General features: G+C 39.5%; 1 protein-coding gene across 2 annotated transcripts in view; it reads left to right on the top strand.

Moving 5' to 3' along the window:
• Nucleotides 1-21,398, top strand: part of prkceb (protein kinase C, epsilon b) — a 135,285-nt gene that overhangs the window by 22,035 nt on the left and 91,852 nt on the right. For both annotated transcript variants that reach the window (XM_048205602.1, XM_048205604.1), the window contains exon 2: nt 15,427-15,490. In XM_048205602.1, the coding sequence (XP_048061559.1) occupies nt 15,427-15,490 (64 nt within the window). The remainder of the gene's footprint in view (nt 1-15,426; nt 15,491-21,398) is intronic.

Genomic DNA, 21,398 nt, shown 5'->3' with positions numbered 1-21,398 from the left:
CCTGTGCAGACCAACTTGGACAGTCAGGAGTCTCAGGACTCAAAGAAAATCCAGAGTTTTTTTCATTGGTAAACACGACATTGTGGTGGTGTTCATCTCTTAACTACGATCAATCATGCCTTGGCACTGGCAGCATTTAACCTGTTTATTACACAATTGAAAGCCAAATATTTCAGCCATCTTTATGACTGCTGCTAAAGGCCCTGAAACAAACACTGCGGACATTTAGTTGCTGCATAAATAAGTTTTGTATTTAGAGACTTGAAAATGAAAATATTTAGTTATCGCAGGGATATTGTTTCTCTCTGTCCAGGTTTATGTGTATGTTTGTGTTTCAGTGGAGTCTCAATTAGCTTGAGGGATCTGGTGTGCATCAACGCTCACATGAACACACACTCCGCAAAGCGGCTAAACACACTGTCATCCGAGAGATAAAACACAACATGCCCCTGTGTTCTGCCTAGACAGCTGTCCTCTTTCACCTGCGCTTGCTTTCTCTCTTTTCATCTTTCATTATTCTCCATGTTCTTTCCTCACGTCACATCTATACAACAGTAAGAGTGTGCCATATTGACAAAAATTATATCTCTACATTTTCTTGGATTTTGTCGATAATGATAATTAAGACGATATTTTGCCGAGTGTGTTATTGGTACCTTCAGGTTTAGGACTGCTGTAGACAGCTGACTGCCAAAGCTTTTGATATTCTTCATATTTTGTGTGGTTAATTCACAGAGATGAACTTTTCCAATACGTTTAAATAGATTTTAACCTTTTATGAGCATTTTTACCTTTATAAGGCCAATTTTTTTAACCTAATTAAATGTAAGCGTCATCTTTTATGTAAGATTCTTACATTCTTACATTTAACCATTTTTAGAATAAAAAGACTCTATAGAGCTGTTACCAATCAAATGAAATTAGTATGGAAAAAAATCTGTCTTTGCAATGCAGAGGTTGCATCTGAAGTGGCATTTAGATGTATTTACACAATTCAGCTTTAACCTGCAGTTACAGTTGCATTTGAGATTAATGTTTTGAACATTAAATATTGAAGTATGAAATGATTTTTAAAAAATTAAAAGATGGTGGCGGCAAGTTAATGAGTGAGTCATTGGCTGTAATCGAAATCAAACTCTCTTGAGTAGGTACTATATAGTATGAATGTGTGTAGTATGAATGTAATCTGGATGTACTACATTCGCCATGTTATAATAACGTGACCTACCAGCGTCAGTTGAGTCCCTTCATTGCCATTCACAAATCCTCTCTCGCGGCCTCATGGTATAGTAAAGTGTCTATCGTATGCACACTTCAGAATCTCGCCGGAAGTAGTAGGTTATCTGGGTACTATTGCCTACACTTTTATGAGTACTGTGAATTCGGACATGCTCCTTTTGTTGCATATTGTTTTTCACCTACTATATAGTAGGGAAGTATGGGAAGGAATGCAGCCATTGAGTCATCTGATTTGTTCAAACGGCTGATTCATTCATTCATGAATGAAGTGATTGACTGTTTTAATGAACAAATCATTGAATCATTCATTCAACTGATTTGTTCAAAACAACTGATTCATTCAGTAACAAAGCACAGCTGTCTGTTGCTCGGAGATGCAAAACAGTTCTGCTGTGGCTTTGATTGGAACTATTTTCGTAGCGAAATAGAGCAAAAACAAGAAAAATTGTGTCTAAAATATAAGTCACTTAATATTAACCTATTTATTGAAATGTTTTTACACATTTGCAATTGTGCTGATATTCGGGAAAAAACAGCACTCTTCATGTGAAATTGCTGAACTATATCATATTATATAAATATATATATATATATGTATATATTCATACAGGGACATTTTTTGCCCCCATATCTTGAATTTTGGGGGCATTCTAACTATATTTTAATAGACTAACCTACTAGATATTACGCAGTGCATGCTTGGACTCTCTAGGCCTGTTTTTGTTTGTTTTAACAACAATAACAATTACAATATTATTGTAGATGATATACAATTGCAAGCAAAAATGTGAATAATTTTAACAAAATAAGAGAGATCATACAAAATGCATGTTATTTTTTTATTTAGTACTGTCCTGAGTAAGATATTTTACATAAAAGATGTTTATATATAGTCGACAAGAAAAAAACAAGCTGAATTTATTAAAATGACCCCGTTCAAAAGTATGTGAACCATTGATTCTTCATACTGTGTGTGGTTACCTGGATGATCTATGACTGTTCTTTTTGTTTTGTGATGGTTGTTCATGAGTCCCTTGTTTGTTCTGAGCAGTTAAACTGAGCTCTGTTCTTCAGAAAAATCCTCCAGCTCCTGCAGATTCTTCAGTTTTCAAGCATCTTTTGCATATTTGAACCCTTTCCAGCAGTGACTGTATGATTTTGAGATCCATTTTTTCACACTGTGGACAACTGAGGGACTCAAACACAGCTATTAAAATTTTTTAAAACATTCACTGATGCTCCAGAAGGAAACACAATGCATTAAGAGCCGGGGGGTGAAAATTTTTGAATTTGAAGATCAAGGTAAATTATACTTAATTTTTCTTCCGGGAAACATGCAAGTATCTTCTGTTGCTTCTGAAGGGCAGTACTAAATAAATAAAAAAAAAAAAAGATATTTCAACAAAATAAGAAAAACAGACATCTTCATCCTGTTCAAAAATTTTCACCCCCAGACTCTTAATGCATCGTGTTTCCTTCTGGAGCATCAGTGAATGTTAGAACCTTTTTTAATAGTTGTGTTTGAGTCCCTCAATTATCCGCAGTATGAAAAAATGGATCTCAAAATCATACAGTCACTGCTGGAAAGGGTTCAAATATGCAATATGCAAATTTCAAGTGCTTGAAAACTGAATAATCTGCAGGATCTGGAGGATTTTTCTGAAGAACAGAGCTCAGTTTAACTTCTCAGAACAAACAAGAGACTCATGAACAACCATCACCAAACAAAAAAAACAGTCATAGATCATCCAGGTAACCACACACAGTATTAAGAACCAATGGTTCACATACTTTTGAACAGGGTCATTTGAATAAATTCAGCTTTTTTTTTTTTTCTTGTCGACTATATATAAACATCTTTTATGTAAAATATCTTATTTAGGACATTACTAAATAAAAAATAACATGCATTTTGCTTGATCTCTCTTATTTTGTTAAAATTATTCACATTTTCACAGATTGTGCAAATGGTTCACTTACTTTTTCTTGCAACTGTATATTGCACACCCCTACACAACAGTGATACATTCAGAGTTTGTTGGTTTGCAAAAATGTATTTCCCTGCCTGTATGCCATTGCTCAGCATTATATAAGTATAACATATACTTCACATTTAAGTGTGATATTTATTTTTAAATAAGAAGGCTCTGAGAGCTGGAGGGAGTAGATCGAGATGACACATGGTCAGAGGTTGCGTGTCTAGGGCCAAGGCCAAAGTGACTGTTCCTCCAGCTGTCTTTTTATTAAAGGTGCCCTAGAGTCAAAAATTGAAGTTAATTGCAGGTAAAAAAATGTATAAAAAAAAATCTATGGGGTATTTTGAGCTGAAACTTCACATTCAGGGGACACCTTAGACTTATATTACATCTTGTAAAAACTGGTTCTAGGGCACCTTTAATGATTGACAGAGATGAAATAAACATCCTTTTTTCTTCTGTTGTCCACTATCAGTCCACACACACACACACACACACACACACACACACACACACACACACACACACACACACACACACACACACACACACACACAAACAGAGAGAAAGAGAGAGAGACTGTAATCCCTTTTGAAAAAGAAGTCAGCTTAATTGTATTTAATGTACACTTGTAATGTACTTCAAATCTTAACCCTCTACCGCATACTCTTTGTGTTCATTTCCTTGCCACCGTCTCTTTAAGAGAACATTCTAGTTTTGTTTTTTTTGGTAAGAGAAGACCTTAGTTTAGCCAATGATGTGCTTTGGTTAAGTCACATCACATGCAATTTTTTTCTGTGACGCGATTTCTGACAGACTGCTGTCTCTTGTCGGTAGTTGCTGAAAGCAAACTAAAACGTCAGTAACAAACAAGGACCCGCCCATGTCACATTCACAAAAAAAATGTTAACATCATCTCAGGTAAGGTATGATGACATATTCACCACTCAAAAAAGTTTTTATGAAATTAGTTTTTGGTAAATCGAGAAAATGTCTGTGTTGCCATGTGGCAACACTGCACAATAATGGAATGCCATTATTATAATAGGTTAGCTAGCTAGCAAAAGTTAGCTGCAGTCTGTTAAGCTATAATAATAAAAACATTAATGCTAGTGATATAATGTTGATTAGTCGTATGTTAAGGACTGCCATGACATTTATATTATGGATTAAATCAACATCAGAGACCTGCCATCACAGCCAGTACTACTGGCCCAGACCAACCACTGGCCTACCATGGTGTCTCAAAAAGGCAGGTGAAAGTGGCTGTAAGTGTATTGTTAGGGTGAAGTGCACCAAATGTGATGTATACATGTGTCTCACCTCTGAAAAAAATGCTTTTTGAAGTTTCGTACAGAAAAAAGGTGACGTTTCAAGGATTATGGGGGGTTCATGTTCATAACCTTCCTCTCATAAGATTGCGTAATGTTGAATTTTGAACTGCAATGTTTTTGGTTTTATGTCAATGTTTTATGATACATGATGAACAGTATTAGATTTGTTTTTAACTGTCTACATTTGCAATTTAAATGATATTCATGAAAAATGTAATGAAATTTAAAGAATATAAAGCATTATTCAGCAAAAGAGAAAGGAAAAGCACAAGATGTTGGAAAATAAGTATAAGGTGTTGTTTATAATTACTGCTAAAGCTTATAATAGCACCAATTGATTCAATACAAACAACATTTCTGAGGAAAAATATCAACTATATACACTTACACTTATTCTAAGTTATTTCCACTATTGTATGTTGTTGCCATATGGCAACATATCATAAAGTACCTTAAAATAAGTACTTTTTCCAATTTTTTTTTTTTTACAGCACTTTAAGTTAAGCCATTCTAAGAAAAGAAAAAGAGTCAAATATTTTTTTTATAGATTTATCATAATGCGTGCTGTAGAGGGTTAAAATTATATTTAAAAAAACTTTACTTAAAGTACATTTTAAATCCTTGTGTTTTAATAATCTTTTGTTGTGCTTTTTAAAGTACACTTATTTTTATGTGTTGACTAAAATACTAAATCACATGTAAAGTACTTCATTATAATTTTAACTGTAGTGTGCTATTCAATATTACATTTAGAGTTAATATATTTTATATTAACTAAATTGCAACCTAATATAACAACAAATAGATTTAAATGCATTACATACAAGTTTCAATAGAACTTTATACACTTTAACCATATTTCAAAAACAATTGTAAGTAATTATGAAATTATATAAAGATGTACTTAAGTCCTACCTAAGTGGGTCAGAAAAGGTATAAACCTATTACAATGAAAAGTTCATTTTGAGATCTCTGACTTTTGATTGATACTTTGGTTTCTTGGTAAATTTGAATGCAATTTGAGACGCTTCTGCAGCTCTAGAGCAAGCATATGACATTTCTGGGGTCATTTCAGAGAAACAGGAAATTTAAAAAGTCAAAATTTTCTCTCTGTTCAGTCACTTTGCTGTCTAGGAGAAATGATTGAAACAACAGATTTTCTAGGAGTTTATGTACCTAAACATACTGTATGTGGCTGTGTGGAGGAAGATGAGATGAAAGTGCCTGAATTGAATCTAGCTGAGTAATTTCATTTTGGCGTGTGTGTGTGTGTGCTCATCACTGTGTGTCAAAAATAAGCTGATAGAATTGTTTACATTTGTATACTACTTAAAAAATATTACCTGTATACTGTATATGTAATAAGGGAACATCTGGATGGTGTCAAACAGACACGTCATGTCTCCACCTCACAGTTCTTCTCTACTGTCATTACTGCAGTAGGACAGACTGGAGTTGGCACGGTTTCTCTGTTGAATATATTTGATGGAACCAACATTAAGATCACCCAAATAGATGCAAATGAAACCTTAAATTGTTGGGTAAAAACAGCCACAATCAATGTCACAAATTATTTCCTAAATTCATAAAGTTATTTAAGGAGTAGTTTGGCTAAAAATGAGCTTTCTCTCATCATTTATTCACTGTCATTCCGAACCTGTACAACTTCCTTTCTTCTGTTGAACACAAAAGCTGCTCAGTGGACAATAAGATTATAAGTGAATAACACTGTAAAAAAATAGAAAAAGAGTAAAAAAAAGGCAGCTGTGGTTGCCAGAATCTATAAAAAATAAATTAAAAATGTAAAAATATTTACAGAACAACATGTAAATTTTACAGTATAAAACATTAATTATTAAAATTATTTAAACAAAATATCTTCAAATGTGAAGTGTCATGAATGGAATTCTGGGGATGTCAGTTTACAGTTTTTCACTGTAATTATAAGTTGATTTTTTCTTTTTTTACTTCTAAAAACTGTACATTTAACAGTATTTTACTGTAAAATTAATGTCGGGTTAGATCTTTTATGGTTTTTCCTTGCTGTATCAACAGTTTTTTCATAGCATTTTTACAATTTTTTACAGTGTATGAACAAAAATGGAAGTTTTTTTTTTTGTGCTCATCACAAGAAAGAAGTTTGAAACTATATTGGTATAAACTGATTACCAATTAAATAAATCAAGACATTTTCAACCAAAGCAGTGAAATAATTGAAAATAATTTGTATAGGTATCTATCTTAATTTTGAATGAAAGAAATAACTAATAAGTTTTTCATCTTTAAAACGTGTATAATATCTGTTTATCTGATCACTTATAGCTCTCATGCATCTAAAAATTCAACACTTGCTTCTTATTTATGAACAAGCCTATATTTCTTGACCTGCATGTATATGATGTGCAGATGTCCCATTTACTCAGCAGCACACTACAGACCGATCTAAATGCAAATATTTACTTCCACGCCCTAGTGTACTTGCGTGAACATAGACACATATGTGCAAAAACATGCACACAATATTTCCAGACTTAAACATTCACTCACACTCCTTTCCTGCTACAGCTAGCTGCTATATTTGGTGTGTCGTCACACCTGCAAGACAGAGAACATTCAGAGATCAGCTTCAGAATGACATCACAGGAAGTGGGAGGAAGAGAGAAGTTCACAAGGTCATTTGGGATAACATACATGTCACTATAGGAAGAATTCCACAGACCAGTAAATCACTGCATGAATGTTCTGGAGAGCCTCAAGTATGGATTTTGTAAAATCCTGATTCATTCATCCTTCATTATGCAAGGAGTGAAGAAACCCCACAGCAGCCTCAGGGCTTTCAAAGACACATTATGCTTTGAAAAATTAAAGTTTGATTTCAATATTCATCAATTCTGCAAAGCTTTTGGGTAGTTGATATGAAATACTTTTGGGAAGCAGAAATGTCCTGCGGCGTGACATTATATCTCCATTTAAAATGACTTAAAACATTTTGATGATTTGAGTTTTATGCATGTGTTTTTATGGTCTCATATTAAGGGTCCGTTTACAAGAATGAAAAATGAAAAAAAATTTATGCATTTTGGCCATTCATTTACACGACAACAGTGTTTTGGGGGCCTGGAAACGATACCGTTATTGTCTCGATGTAAACTACAAAAAATGCACATTTGTGAAAATGGTGACGTCATGCGCATGCATATTACTGTCACGGAATGAAGGGAGGATGCAGATGCAAGTTAAATCTCTTTAATAGAGCTTCACACCGAAGGTAGTCAGATTCAACATACACAAAAACATATAATAGTCAGCAGGAGAGTGGTAACACAGGGACGTCGATGGGCGGTGAAGATCCGTGATGAGTGGTGACCGAAGAGCAGTGTCCGTGAAGTAATCCGTGAGTGAAGTCCAGAGAGTAATCCAATGAGAACACGAAAACCAGGAAGCAATGACTCAAAGTCCAGTCCAGGGAAACACACAACAAGCAACACAGGAAACAACACGCGGACACCGCACAACGATCTGACAAACAAGAGACGAAAGACAAGGCGTTATATAGGCAGATGGTAATTGCTCACAGCTGCCGCTGATCAACAATCAGCGGCAACGCCCACACAAAACAATCAGGTGACACACCCACACCATCACACAGACACCAGAATGAGACAGCGGATTCATGAACCGTGACAGTACCCCCTCTCCTAGGAACGCCTCACGGCGTTCCCAGAACTCCTTACCTGTCGATTGTAATCATCGATAAGGGAGTGATCCAGGATGTCTCTAGCAGGAACCCAACTTCTCTCCTCCGGACCGTAACCTTCCCAGTCCACCAAGTACTGGAATCCACGTCCCCTCCGCCTCGAGTCCAGAATGCGATTAACCGAATAGGTTGGTTCCCCGTCTACGAGCCGCGGCGGTGGGGGAACCGGAGTAGGCGGATTAAGATGTGAGTGAAAAACAGGCTTAATTTTGGAAACATGGAAGGCGGGATGAATCCTCCTGTACGCCGGAGGCAATTTGAGTCGGACTGCCACTGGGCTAATAATTTTAGTGACAGGAAACGGGCCAATGAATTTGGGAGCTAACTTATTGGCAACGGAACGGAGCAGAATGTTCTTGGTAGAAAGCCACACTTTTTGACCCACGACGTATACGGGAGGCTTTGACCGGTGGTGATCAGTCTTAGCCTTGGTGCGCGCCCTCACTTGCAACAGAGTCTCGCGGGCTCTGTTCCAAGTGCGGTGGCACCTCTGGACAAAGGCGTGAGCAGAGGGGACCGCGACTTCGGATTCCAGACTGGGAAACACAGGTGGCTGGTAACCTAAACTGCATTCGAACGGAGAGAGGCCCGTAGAAGACACTGGTAACGAATTGTGTGCGTACTCAATCATAGAGAGTTGTTGGCTCCAGGAGGAAGGATTTTTGGACGCCAAACATCGCAACATACGCTCTAAATCTTGGTTGGCTCTCTCGGTCTGTCCATTGGTCTGGGGATGGAACCCAGAGGAAAGACTAGCCGTCGCGCCCAGCAGTCTACAAAACTCCTGCCAAAATTTGGACACAAACTGGGGACCCCTGTCGGACACCACATCTACCGGGAGGCCATGTAACCGAAAGATGTGGTCTACGACAGTAACCGCTGTCTCCTTGGCAGAGGGCAATTTGGTCAAGGGAATGAAATGGGTCGCCTTCGAGAACCGGTCCACTACGGTCAAAACGACCGTGTACCCCTGGGAGGGTGGGAGGGCGGTGACAAAATCTAGAGCGATGTGGGACCAGGGTCTCGAAGGGACAGACAGCGGTTGGAGTAACCCATCTGGAGGGCGGTTGGGCGTCTTACCAGTGGCACAAACTGAGCAAGCCAAAACAAAACTGCGAATGTCCCGAGCCATAGCAGGCCACCAGAATCGTTGCTTAACCAAAAATCTGGTTCGATTAACCCCTGGATGATAAGCCACGTTGGAACAATGACCCCACTTGATGACGCAGGACTTTAACTCCTCCGGCACAAACAAACGGTTCGGTGGGCACCCGGGCGGAGGCATTACCCCTTCTAAGGCCGCCAGGACCTTCGATTCGACCTCCCATGTAAGAGTGGAGACTACTAATGTCTCAGGAAGAATACACTCGGGAGTAGACGGGCGCTCGGATGGATCAAAAATACGAGATAAAGAATCGGGCTTGATGTTCTTGGAGCCCGGGCGGTACGATAGAGCAAAATCAAAACGTCCGAAAAAAAGTGCCCACCGAGCCTGCCTGGAGTTGAGTCTTTTAGCCGATCGAATATATTCTAGGTTCTTGTGATCAGTCCAAACGACGAAGGGTACCCCCGACCCCTCCAACCAATGACGCCATTCTTCCAACGCTAATTTGACTGCCAACAACTCTCTGTTACCAATGTCATAATTGCGTTCAGCGGGAGACAAACGATGAGAAAAGTACGCGCAGGGATGCATCTTATCGTCTGAGGGCGCCTGCTGGGATAGAACTGCGCCTACCCCCACCTCTGACGCATCGACCTCCACCACGAACTGACGCAAAGGATCAGGGGCAATGAGAATGGGGGCCGAAACGAAGCGGCCCTTCAGTTTGGCAAATGCAGCCTCAGCTGCATCTGACCACCTGAAGGTCGTTCTGGGGGAGGTCAAGGCGGTCAGAGGTGCGGCTAGTTGGCTGAAATTGCGAATAAAACGTCGGTAAAAATTGGCGAACCCCAGAAACCGCTGTAGGGCCTTACGGGAATCTGGACTTGGCCAATCCACCACAGCCTTAACCTTGTCAGGATCCATGCGAATTCCCTCAGACGAAACGATGTACCCTAGGAAACAGACTGTGCATGAAATTCGCATTTCTCCGCCTTGACAAAAAGCCCATTCTCTAACAGACGCTGGAGCACTCGTCTGACGTGTTGAACATGTTCCTGGAGAGACGACGAAAATATCAATATGTCATCCAGGTAGACATATATGAACTGATCAACCATGTCTCTCAACACGTCATTAACGAGTGCCTGGAAGACCGCAGGCGAGTTGGACAGCCCGAAAGGCATGACCAAGTATTCAAAGTGCCCTCTGGGGGTCTTAAAAGCGGTCTTCCATTCATCCCCCTTCCTAATGCGGACCAAATGATAAGCGTTCCTCAAGTCCAATTTAGTGAAAACGGACGCTCCCTGCAACCTCTCAAAGGCTGAAGACATCAACGGCCAAGGATAAGTATTCTTTACCGTGATGTTGTTCAGCCCTCGGTAATCAATACAAGGTCGCAGAGATCCGTCCTTCTTCCCCACAAAAAAGAACCCCGCCCCCGCTGGAGAAGAGGAAGGGCGGATGAACTTCGCTGCTAGAGAATCAGAAATGTATTTCTCCATGGCCTCCCTCTCGGGAACAGATAGAGAGTATAATTTGCCCTTAGGCGGAGACTAGGGCTGCACGATTAATCGCATGCTATTCTCACGCGCATTTCGTCAGTAAAGCCGGTTCCCTGATTACCGCTAAATCGCCATCACCTGTTTTTAAACGGAGCGCCTTTTAATAGACGGAGCCGTAGTTCACGGACAAGCCACGCAATATCGCGTTCATTATCGCAGGCGATTCATCTGCGATATGAACGCGATATTGCGTGGCTTTTCAGTGACCTACGGCTCTGTCTATTAAATGCCGCTTCATTTGAAAGCAGGTGATGGCGATTTAGCGGTAATCAGGGAACCGGCTTTACTGACGAAATGCGCGTGAGAATAGCATGCGATTAATCGTGCAGCCCTAGCGGAGACTTACCCGGAACTAAGTCTATGGCACAGTCATAGGGACGGTGAGGAGGGAGAGAAGCAGCGCGAGACTTACTGAACACTTCCTTCAGATCCAGATACTCCTCGGGCACGTTAGACAAATCCGCTGCCTTCTCCTGTAACACAGAAACAGACACCGTGGGACAAGCAGACAAAAGACAAGACCTGTGACACAAAGTGCTCCATTCAGTGATGGTGTTGAGCTGCCAGTCGATCCAGGGATTGTGCTTAGTGAGCCAGGGATGTCCAAGAACTACAGGTGCGTGTGGTGAGTCCATGAGCATGAACTGAATCCTTTCGTTGTGGTTACCGGAGGTGATGAGGGTGACGTAATCCGTAGTCTGAGAGATGTTAGGGAGACCATTGAGTGCGTTGACTGTAATCAGGTGAGTGAGAGAAGAGATGGGTAGTTCGTGCTGTCGTGCAAAGATGGTATCCATAAAGTTCCCCTCAGCCCCGGAATCAATGAGTGCATCGCAGGTGACGTTGTGAGTCGCCCATCTCAGTCTTACCGGGAGAAGGGTGGATGGTGAGGACTTCTCAGCGGAGATCCTGCCCGATAGTAGCCTCAAGTTTACTATCGGGCTTGGTCTTTTACTGGGCAAGACCTGAGGAAGTGTCCCGATGCACCGCAGTAAAGGCATAAGGCCAGGGATCTCTCTCCTCCCGGGAAAGCCGAGCTCTCCCTACCTGCATGGGCTCAGGATCTGACGTGGGACCGACCGTATCAGCAACACTGGCCGTACGGCCCTCCGCTCCCAGCGCTCTAGTGCTGGGAGCTTCCAAGGACTTCAGTCTCTGGAGACGGGAATCCACCCGTAAAGCGAGGTCGACTAGCCCGTTGAAGGTTTGAGGAAGATCTAGGGCGTAAATCTCGCGATGGATACGGTCGGCCAGCCCATGCAGGAACACATCCCACTGCGCCTCCTCGTTCCATCGGCACTCTGCCGCGAGGGTGCGGAACTGGATGGCGTAGTCTGCGACCGTGCGGCTGCCCTGCTTGAGTTCGGTGAGCTGACGAGCGGCCTCCTTGCCCGCAACCGCACGGTCGAACACCCTCTTCATCTCCGTGGAGAGTGCCAGGAACGAGGTGCAGCACGGGTCTTGATTCTCCCACACCGCCGTTCCCCATAAGGCCGCCTTCCCAGTCAGGAGGGTAAGGACGAACGCCACCTTGGATTCCTCATGTTCGAAGGTGCGAGGCTGCAGTGAAAAATGCAAGGAACATTTATTCAAAAAGGCTCTGCAAAACTCAGGCTCACCGGCGTAACTCTGGGGCACAGGAAGGCCGGGCTCCGGCAGATCGCGTCGCTCCAGCGACGCGGGGGGAACAGGCGGTGTGGGTGGTGCAGTGGGAGCGCGAAGTTGTTGAAGTTCCCGGGAGAGCTCGGACACCTGTGTTACCAGCGCTTGGACAGCGCGTCCGGTGGAAGTGATGCTCTCCTGCTGCTGGTCCATGCGGGAGATGCTGTGGTTGATGAACTCCGTTAAAGCTGCTGAACTCGCTGCATCCATGTTGGTCCGATCGTTCTGTCACGGAATGAAGGGAGGATGCAGATGCAAGTTAAATCTCTTTAATAGAGCTTCACACCGAAGGTAGTCAGATTCAACATACACAAAAACATATAACAGTCAGCAGGAGAGTGGTAACACAGGGACATCGATGGGCGGTGAAGATCCGTGATGAGTGGTGACCGAAGAGCAGTGTCCGTGAAGTAATCTGTGAGTGAAGTCCAGAGAGTAATCCAATGAGAACACGAAAACCAGGAAGCAATGACTCAAAGTCCAGTCCAGGGAAACACACAACAAGCAACACAGGAAACAACACGCGGACACCGCACAACGATCTGACAAACAAGAGACGAAAGACAAGGCGTTATATAGGCAGATGGTAATTGCTCACAGCTGCCGCTGATCAGCAATCAGTGGCGACGCCCACACAAAACAATCAGGTGACACACCCACACCATCACACAGACACCAGAATGAGACAGCGGATTCATGAACCGTGACAATTACGTTTTCAATCTATAGGCGCCTAGTTTTTCTTTACAAAGTGACATCGCCAACTACTGGCCTGGCAGCATAATACAGCGTTTTAACCGTTTTCGCGGATCCGTGTGAACAGGGATCGTTTTGACAATGTTGCCGTCTGTTCGAGAAAAACGCTAATTAAAAGCTTTTCCGCTTTTAGTACATTGTTGTTGTGTAAATGTACCCTGAGTAGAAAACAGAGCTCAGGCAAAATGGGACCTTGGAAAAATGGAAAACGGAAAATCCTGACAATCCCAGGAATGAATTGCATTTTAAATTATATTAAAATAGAAAACAGTTATTTTGAATTGTTAGAATATTTCACAATATTACTGTTTTGCTGTATTTTCATCAAATAAATGCCTTGATATGCATGAGACTTCTTTCAAAAACATGAAAATAATATTACTGACCCCAAACTTTTTGAACTGTAATGTACTGTACATGCATTCTGACTGCTAACTAACAGTTTTGTCTCATGAAATCTGTTTTGCCATGATAATGTAGCTATGTGATTTATAGTGAATATGTAAGAATCTCAGCTATTGCAATCAACTGAACCTTAATACTGGAACTTTTGGTTTGGAAGTGTGAATTTTGCGTGTGCGGGCGCTTGCAGCAGGGTTTTTTTCTTTGCACTGGTGCATCCTGTGTAAAACCTGTGTTGACTGCACTAACATGATACGGCTCGCCTCTAACCCAACTCCCACACACATCCTCACTGTCTCTCTGTCTCTCTCTTTACTCTCATAGCATGTACAAATCTCTCCACTCATCCCCACATCCTCCTTCCATTTCCTGCTTTAATCTGGTTTTGATGGAACAGCCGTTATGCTGTCATTAGCTGCTGAGAGGAGAACTGGGCCTAATATCAGTCATTTCAGCCTCAGCACAACCCTCACAGGGCTCATGTTCACATCGAGACGGTGCTGTTTCCTCTGCTGGTGCCACATACTCAGCATTTATTCAGCTAATCTTGACCATGTGTGCTTGTTTATTTCCATTAGTATCATTACTGATAAGTAAGGCTTTTGCAGGTGGTGTGCAAACCTAATGAAGCGTGAAGTCACAGTCACTAATTTATTGTATGTATAGTAGGCGCATTGACATATTTTTAATACAACAGAATTACATCTGAACTTAACAGCGTGTGATCATCATGCATTTGTTGTATAGAAAAAAGCAGCTTTGACATTTTGATAATATCTTTTTTTTGTGTTCCACTGGAAAAATTCAAATGGGTTTAAAGCTTCTTGAGAGTAAATGATGACTGAACCTTTAATTTTGGCTATTTGGCTTTCAAAATTGACTTCAAATGGGCATGGAACACACACATTTACAACATGGTGGATTAGTCCAATTTTTTGAAACACCAGCATTTTAGACAAAACGAATGTATTTTGTTAAGAAAATTATTTTAGTAATAAACTGATAAAAATATTTATATACAATATGGCATATACAACTTTCGCAATAAAGATTGTATAATAACAATTAAAAAACAACAACATTCTGGTACTGCTAATATAGTTAGATTCTTCGTAACGCTTTACAATAAGGTTTCTGCATGAACTAGAATTAACAATTTATTAATCTTAGTTAATTTAATCATTTAATCAAATGTTGTTTTTGTTAATTAGTTAATGCACTGTGAACTAACATGAACAAACAATGAACAGCTGGATTTTTATTAACTAACATTAAGAAAGATTAGTAAAAAATATATTGCGCATTGTTAGTTCATGTTAGTTAATACATTAAATAATGTTAACAAATGAGACCTTATTGTAAAGTGTTACCAGATTCTTTGTGATAAATTGTTTGTTTTTCCTATTTGTGAGTGTCTGCCCAAAATGATTGGGAGAAATTATAACACTCATTATTGTTAAAATACAGTCTGCTTTTTGATAAAATGTGTTTATTTTAGATCACATGCATTAAGTTGGCACTTACAAATACTGCACTGAGTACAAAGGCCAGTGAAGATTATTAAAGATGTTCCTCTACTCTTCTGCTAAAACATTTTTTCTTTCTTTTTTGTTTTTTTGGATGGTCCTTACAGATAGACTTGGAGCCAGAGGGAAAGGTCTATGTCATTATCGACTTGTCTGGATCTTCCAGTGAAGGTAAGACATCTTTGTAAACTTTCTGTGATCGCATTACATGCCATTTAAAAACTGCTTGAATCATGTCCCTGTGTAGCCATTACACCTAATACAAGATTTCTTGTAAATACAGACATTCTGTACTGTCTGAGCTCACTGGATGTTTGATATAAAAAGTAATAGAGTGATGACAGACATACTGAATGTGGCATCAGGCCTTTGAGATGCATTTATTTTAAATGGAATGAACACAATAAACACTCCAAGCTGAAAATGGTTTCGTTCTATTAACATATGCCATTGCTTAAAACGCAGTGGCGCAGACAGCGCTTTGGAAGCTTTTTCTAGAAGTCATATGAAGAGCTGCAACTTTCTGATCTTGATGTTGCCTCCAGTGTAGCTGTATATAGAGAAGAAAAAAAAAAAATAGAAAAAAATAAAAACCCCACTGTGGCGCGTGATCATTGGACCCAAATCCAGTGTGGCTTGATTCCACCCAGATAACCTCCCAGATGTGCCTCTGTCGTGAACACTCCCTACGGCCCAACTCCTATCAGACCCCTGCCTTTCCTGGATACACATCAGAGATGGCCCAGTTTAAGAGCTCCTTCATCCACTCGGCTCGACTCCTGCTCCTGCAGGCAGAACATATGACCACTTTCCTCTCACACTGATCTAGATGCTGCATATCAAACATCTCCTTGTGTCTACACAGACCATGTGTCTGCACCATCAGTGATGGAATGGCAAAGTTTGCAAAACTGTTAGCTTGGAATTTCTGCAGGAAAAGAGGCAAGAAATGGTTATGTTTTGAGATGACATATGTTGCGTTTTGGATGGTGATCCCTGAGATAAGATGCCAACAAGCATCTTGGGCCCTGTTTGCACCTGGTATTAAGATGTGTTTTGGTCGATCTGATCACAATTTTTCTCCATTTTTGTCACCTGATGGAGTTTGAGTTCCTTGCTGCTGTCGCCTCTGGCTTGGTTAGTTGGGGTCACTTTATATTCAACAATGTTTTTGATCTGCCTGCATTGACACCATTGTATGCGAATTAAACTGAGCTGGACAATGACATCACTGTTTTCTCCAGAGCTGCTGTATAGATAAATGAATTAAATGAATAACTAATGATTTATACAATGGAATTAATCAATACTGAAGCAAGACAGTGACACCATTTTCTTCTAGAGCTAAAATTATTTTCCTGTTATCACTGTAAAGCTGCTTTGACACAATCTGCATTGTAAAATGCGCTATATAAATAAAGGTGACTTGACTTGACAAGTGGACGATGCTAAATACAGGCATAAATGCGGTCTAAAACTTTTTGAGCTTGTCCATTTCTGTATGTGTGTACTATGCAGATGAAGAAATCTATGTCACGCACACTGCACACATAAAAAACGAAGTATACTTTGGGCCTTAGCTGCAGCTTTTCAGGAACAGGTTTCTGTGTCACTCTGATTCTGTTTCAGACTGTTTTAATTGGGCACTTATTCATTTTACTGGGAAACAGTCTTTGTGACTCATATTTCATTGCGTTTAATCGCTGTTTGCATCAGGAAGTGAATACTTAAACATTTCCTTTGCATAAAAGTTGGATGACTCATCAAAGAGTGGCAGAGAAGATGAGTTTATCAGCAGTTTCAGAACTGTTGTTCATTTTTCTCAGAGTCTATTCTGAAGATATTGATGATAATAAAGCACAAAAGATATTTAAGAAGAGACACAAAACATGAATGTCATGGTTAATTTGTTTTTTGATGTGTGCTGTGCAAAATAAGTTTTGCAGATGCCATTCTGTTTTGCAAACTGCCATTCTGCAGTTTGCAAGTGTAAATCTGATCTGTGCATGCGTCAGCTCCATACTAGCATTGGTTCTTCTGATCAGATAGACAGGAGGCTTTGACTGATTTTGGGCTTTGTCCCTGATGGTTTGGGTTGTTGAAAATTGATCTGAAGTCATACTATACTGAAGTGAACAAAAGGTCACACAATGGGTCCAGTCAGTGCCAGGGTATTTTTACTGTGCGACAGTAGAGGGACCTGGGAGTCTGGTTCTCACCTCAAAATCCCACAGGCGGCTTTATTTTCATGTACTTTGGGTGTGAGCACAAAATCTGCATAAATGAGTAAAACTATGCCCAATATGAGCAATTGCATGCCAAATTCATGCCCTAAAACCAACAATATTTATCTGGATCAAATGAAACGAGTGAGGGGAGATGTCATCTCGCTGTTGATGAGAGAGAGAGAAAGCGCAGCTGGTTTTGTGTATCTATTCTGCGCAAAACTAGTATTAGAAGCGTTTCAGTTATTTCAGTATCGATATATATATATATATATATATATATATCGAAAATCAATATTTTTGACAACATTGCACTTAGTTTATTGTTTCAGATGCCTTTTTAAAAAAGACTACAATTGAAAAATGTATATTTAGGCTATATATAAAATGTAGTGACTATGTTACATGCCACTGCTGAAATCCACCTGCATTTGGTGGGTTGGTGGGTGTTAATGTCAAACCCTGCCTTTAGTCAAACCTGTATGACTTTCTTTCTTCTGTGGAACTTCTGCCTTCCTATAGCTTGAACGGTAGAGCATGGCACTCGTACTGAACTGAATTGAGCTGGGCGATGACATCACTGTTTTCTGCAGAGCTGTTTGTGGGTAAGCAGGGCGGTGCCGAGAGCTGTGGGAATGGAGTGAGGCCGGTGGCGCAAGTGCTAATGAGTGTCAACTGCATGCCACACTGGTCTCAAATCTCACAGAGGAGCTCCAGAAGGATAAAAGGAGGTGGGAACTGCCGAACGTTAAACATAACTTTAGTCATGAAATAAAAAAACAAAACGAAAATAAAGCGGCAACCCCTCACAAATGACTACAGCATATAAACATAATAAACAGAACATAAATAGTCCAGGCCTGGTCCTCTCTTGTCTTGCACTGTTGTCACTCCTCCTTTTATCCTTCCGGAGCTCCTCTGAGAGACTCGAGACCGATGTGACACTCATTAGCACTCACGCCACCAGCCTCGCTGCTTCCCTAAATAAACTCTGTTTGCATCATTGAAACATTTTCATGCTATCACTGTATTGTATAAAGTGCAATAAAAATAAAGGTGACTTGACTTGACTAGTAACGCGAAGGTCATGGGTTCGATTCCCAGGGAAAGCAAGAACTTATACAATGTGTACCTTAAATTCAGTGGAAGTCATTGGATAACAGCATCTGCCAAATGCGTAAATGTAAATTTAAGATATTTTGTGAAATGTCTCAACATTCTTTATTGTCATCTAGCTAAAATCCATCTTAGTCATGCACAAGATAAAATAAAACATTTGTTTGACCAACAGGTGGACGTTCCTACTTTCCAGCTAGGAGACTAGCTAATGGTACTTTTGCCAATCATGGCCTCACCATTTCAGGCTAGGCTTGTGGATCCATATACTGTCATTCATCATATGTCTGACTTAAATTATTTTATTGAGACACCAGGTCAGAAAAAGAAAACCAAAGTTTGTCATGTGAATCTGCTGTTAAAACCCTGTTATGTGAAGACTGAAGTTGATCATTGATTTCTGTTGAAACCAAACCTTTCAGCAAGTTTCTGCAAGTGTGTAACAAAACAGAACTATGAGTATTTTTGATCCCAAATTCAGCATTGTCATCTACTTTAGACACTTTAGACTTTTTCTACTTTAGACTTTTGAAAACCCGAGCAATCTGTGCTTTTTTTTTTCTTCTCCAAAAACACAGGCTGTCTTTTCCTTGGAACTGTAATTGGGAGAAATGGCTCTTTGGGTATGATTGGAGTTCTTTGTGTGAGTCTCTAAGGGTCTTTATACCTGATAATACATGATTTGATGAAGCCTTTATTAAGCCAGATGCCAGCAGGAGAAGTTGCTTTATTACTCTGCATTTTTAGAAAACTTAAAATGCTTTATGACAAATGGAATGTGTCTTCAACAACTGTGTGGAGTGTTTTTGTCAAACAAAGCAAGTGTGAACACGTAAAACCCCTATCTTACTGCATTTGCTGTTTTGGAAGTGGCTTGCCAGTTTTTAACACAAATATACATGCGTATTGACATGTTTATGTGGTTTTCAGTTTGTGGGTCGTCACCCAAAAATGGGTTACATGTTAATTCTAATAGGGTCACAAAAACAAAGCTAAATGCAGATATTAAAATGCAACTAACCTTATAATCATGCAGAGTTAGGACAGCAAGATAAGGAGACACAGAATACTGTTAAATGGTTAGGAGCCTTTAGTTATTAATTTTGTTTAGCATGAACACATTAAATTGATTAGAAGAGTTGATTGACAGTTATAATGTTACAACATATTTATATTTTAAATAAATCCTATTCGTATAAATAAATCCTAAATATCTATTCATCAAAGAATCCTGAACAAAAAAAAAAAAAAGTATCTTGGTTTTCACAAAAATATTAAGGAACTAAAAATCATCAACCGTGCAAGGGAAAAACACAGAAAAAAAAAAAAGAAAAAGAAAAAACAAGTAAAATTACCACAAATAGATTAGCTGTAGAGAGCATGAAATTCAAGAGATATTTTGAAACCAAAATTTTCAATTCCCCATGTACTCTGTCATATTAATATTTTTGTATGTTGATACAGTTAACATAAGCAGGTAATATTAGCATTTTAAGGGCACTTTTGTTTTCTTTTGTATGATAAAATATGTTGGTGCTATATTGCATGGCCACTTGATGTACAGCAACTCTAGTTAGTGTTAGTGCTCAACTAACAGTTGTTCTATGAGCCGCTGGCTGCAGTCACCCGAGCACAACCACTGAGACTCGGCAGCTGATAAATCAAAAACGACAGGAGGCAAAACAGTGAACAAAACCTAGTGTTCATGCTAATCCCTAATGTTGTAGAAGCTTTTGAAGATCACAGAGCTCTGGACTAGACACACACATACATACATACACATACGGTGTGGTGCTGTTCTGTTTGGCTAAGGGACACAAATAGAAGAGTATCATGGAGGGCGTTCATGTAGAAGATACAGACTGGCTCAAATATTTGCCACGTATGGTGCAAATAGTGACTTTAGCTTCAAGCTTTAGATTTAAAATATTTAGGCCTAATTTCAAATTTATATTTTTGAACTGCATATAACATTTCCATTCATTTAGATTACACCGTTTTAACATAAACAAACCAATAAATGTAATGTGATGCATATTTGTCAGGCATAAGAAAATAATAGTTTATTATTAACTATTTGTATGTATTTAATTTTATTTAAATAATCTAATTTTCAAAATGCATTTATTCAAATTGATGAGAATCAGCATTATTCTGTTCATTGTGAAAAAAATTAAACATATAAGAAGATGGATAAAATATGGCTAGCTGCAGAACAAGGAATATTCAATTAGTACTACATAAACCATACCTGTTTCATTTACTGTATGTATGACTGACAAATTTTTTTTTAGTTTATTAAAAATGTGTAATCCAAATGGATGGAAATTTTGTATACAAATCAAATTCATACATTTTAAAGGGGTCATGAAATGCAGATTCAGATTTTTATATTATGTTTCTCAAGGTTAGTTTATAAAGTTTGCCAAGATTTTTGCACCAAAAAAGATCCAATATTTGTAAAAATGATCATTTTATCTGTGAAAAACACCCAACACCCTAACTTCATTGCAGCGTATCCACACCCTCCTTTATAGCATGTAGTGTGTTTTGATGCTCGAGATGGCAAGCGTTGTGAGAGAGCCACATATTTTTGAGCCCGAGACAAACCACAGAAGAAAGTGAAACAATGCAATCACAAAAATTGTTACAGTCTGGTTCAGTGTGGTAATTACTTTTGCTTGCTTAACTGCTTCATTTTCGGTATATAGTTTTAAAATTACTATTATTACTTGTCT

Source organism: Megalobrama amblycephala, linkage group LG10, assembly GCF_018812025.1.
Source record: "Megalobrama amblycephala isolate DHTTF-2021 linkage group LG10, ASM1881202v1, whole genome shotgun sequence".
Lineage (NCBI taxonomy): Eukaryota > Metazoa > Chordata > Actinopteri > Cypriniformes > Xenocyprididae > Megalobrama > Megalobrama amblycephala.
Note: the sequence above shows the minus strand (reverse complement) of the source record. Positions and strands in the feature narration are given on the sequence as shown.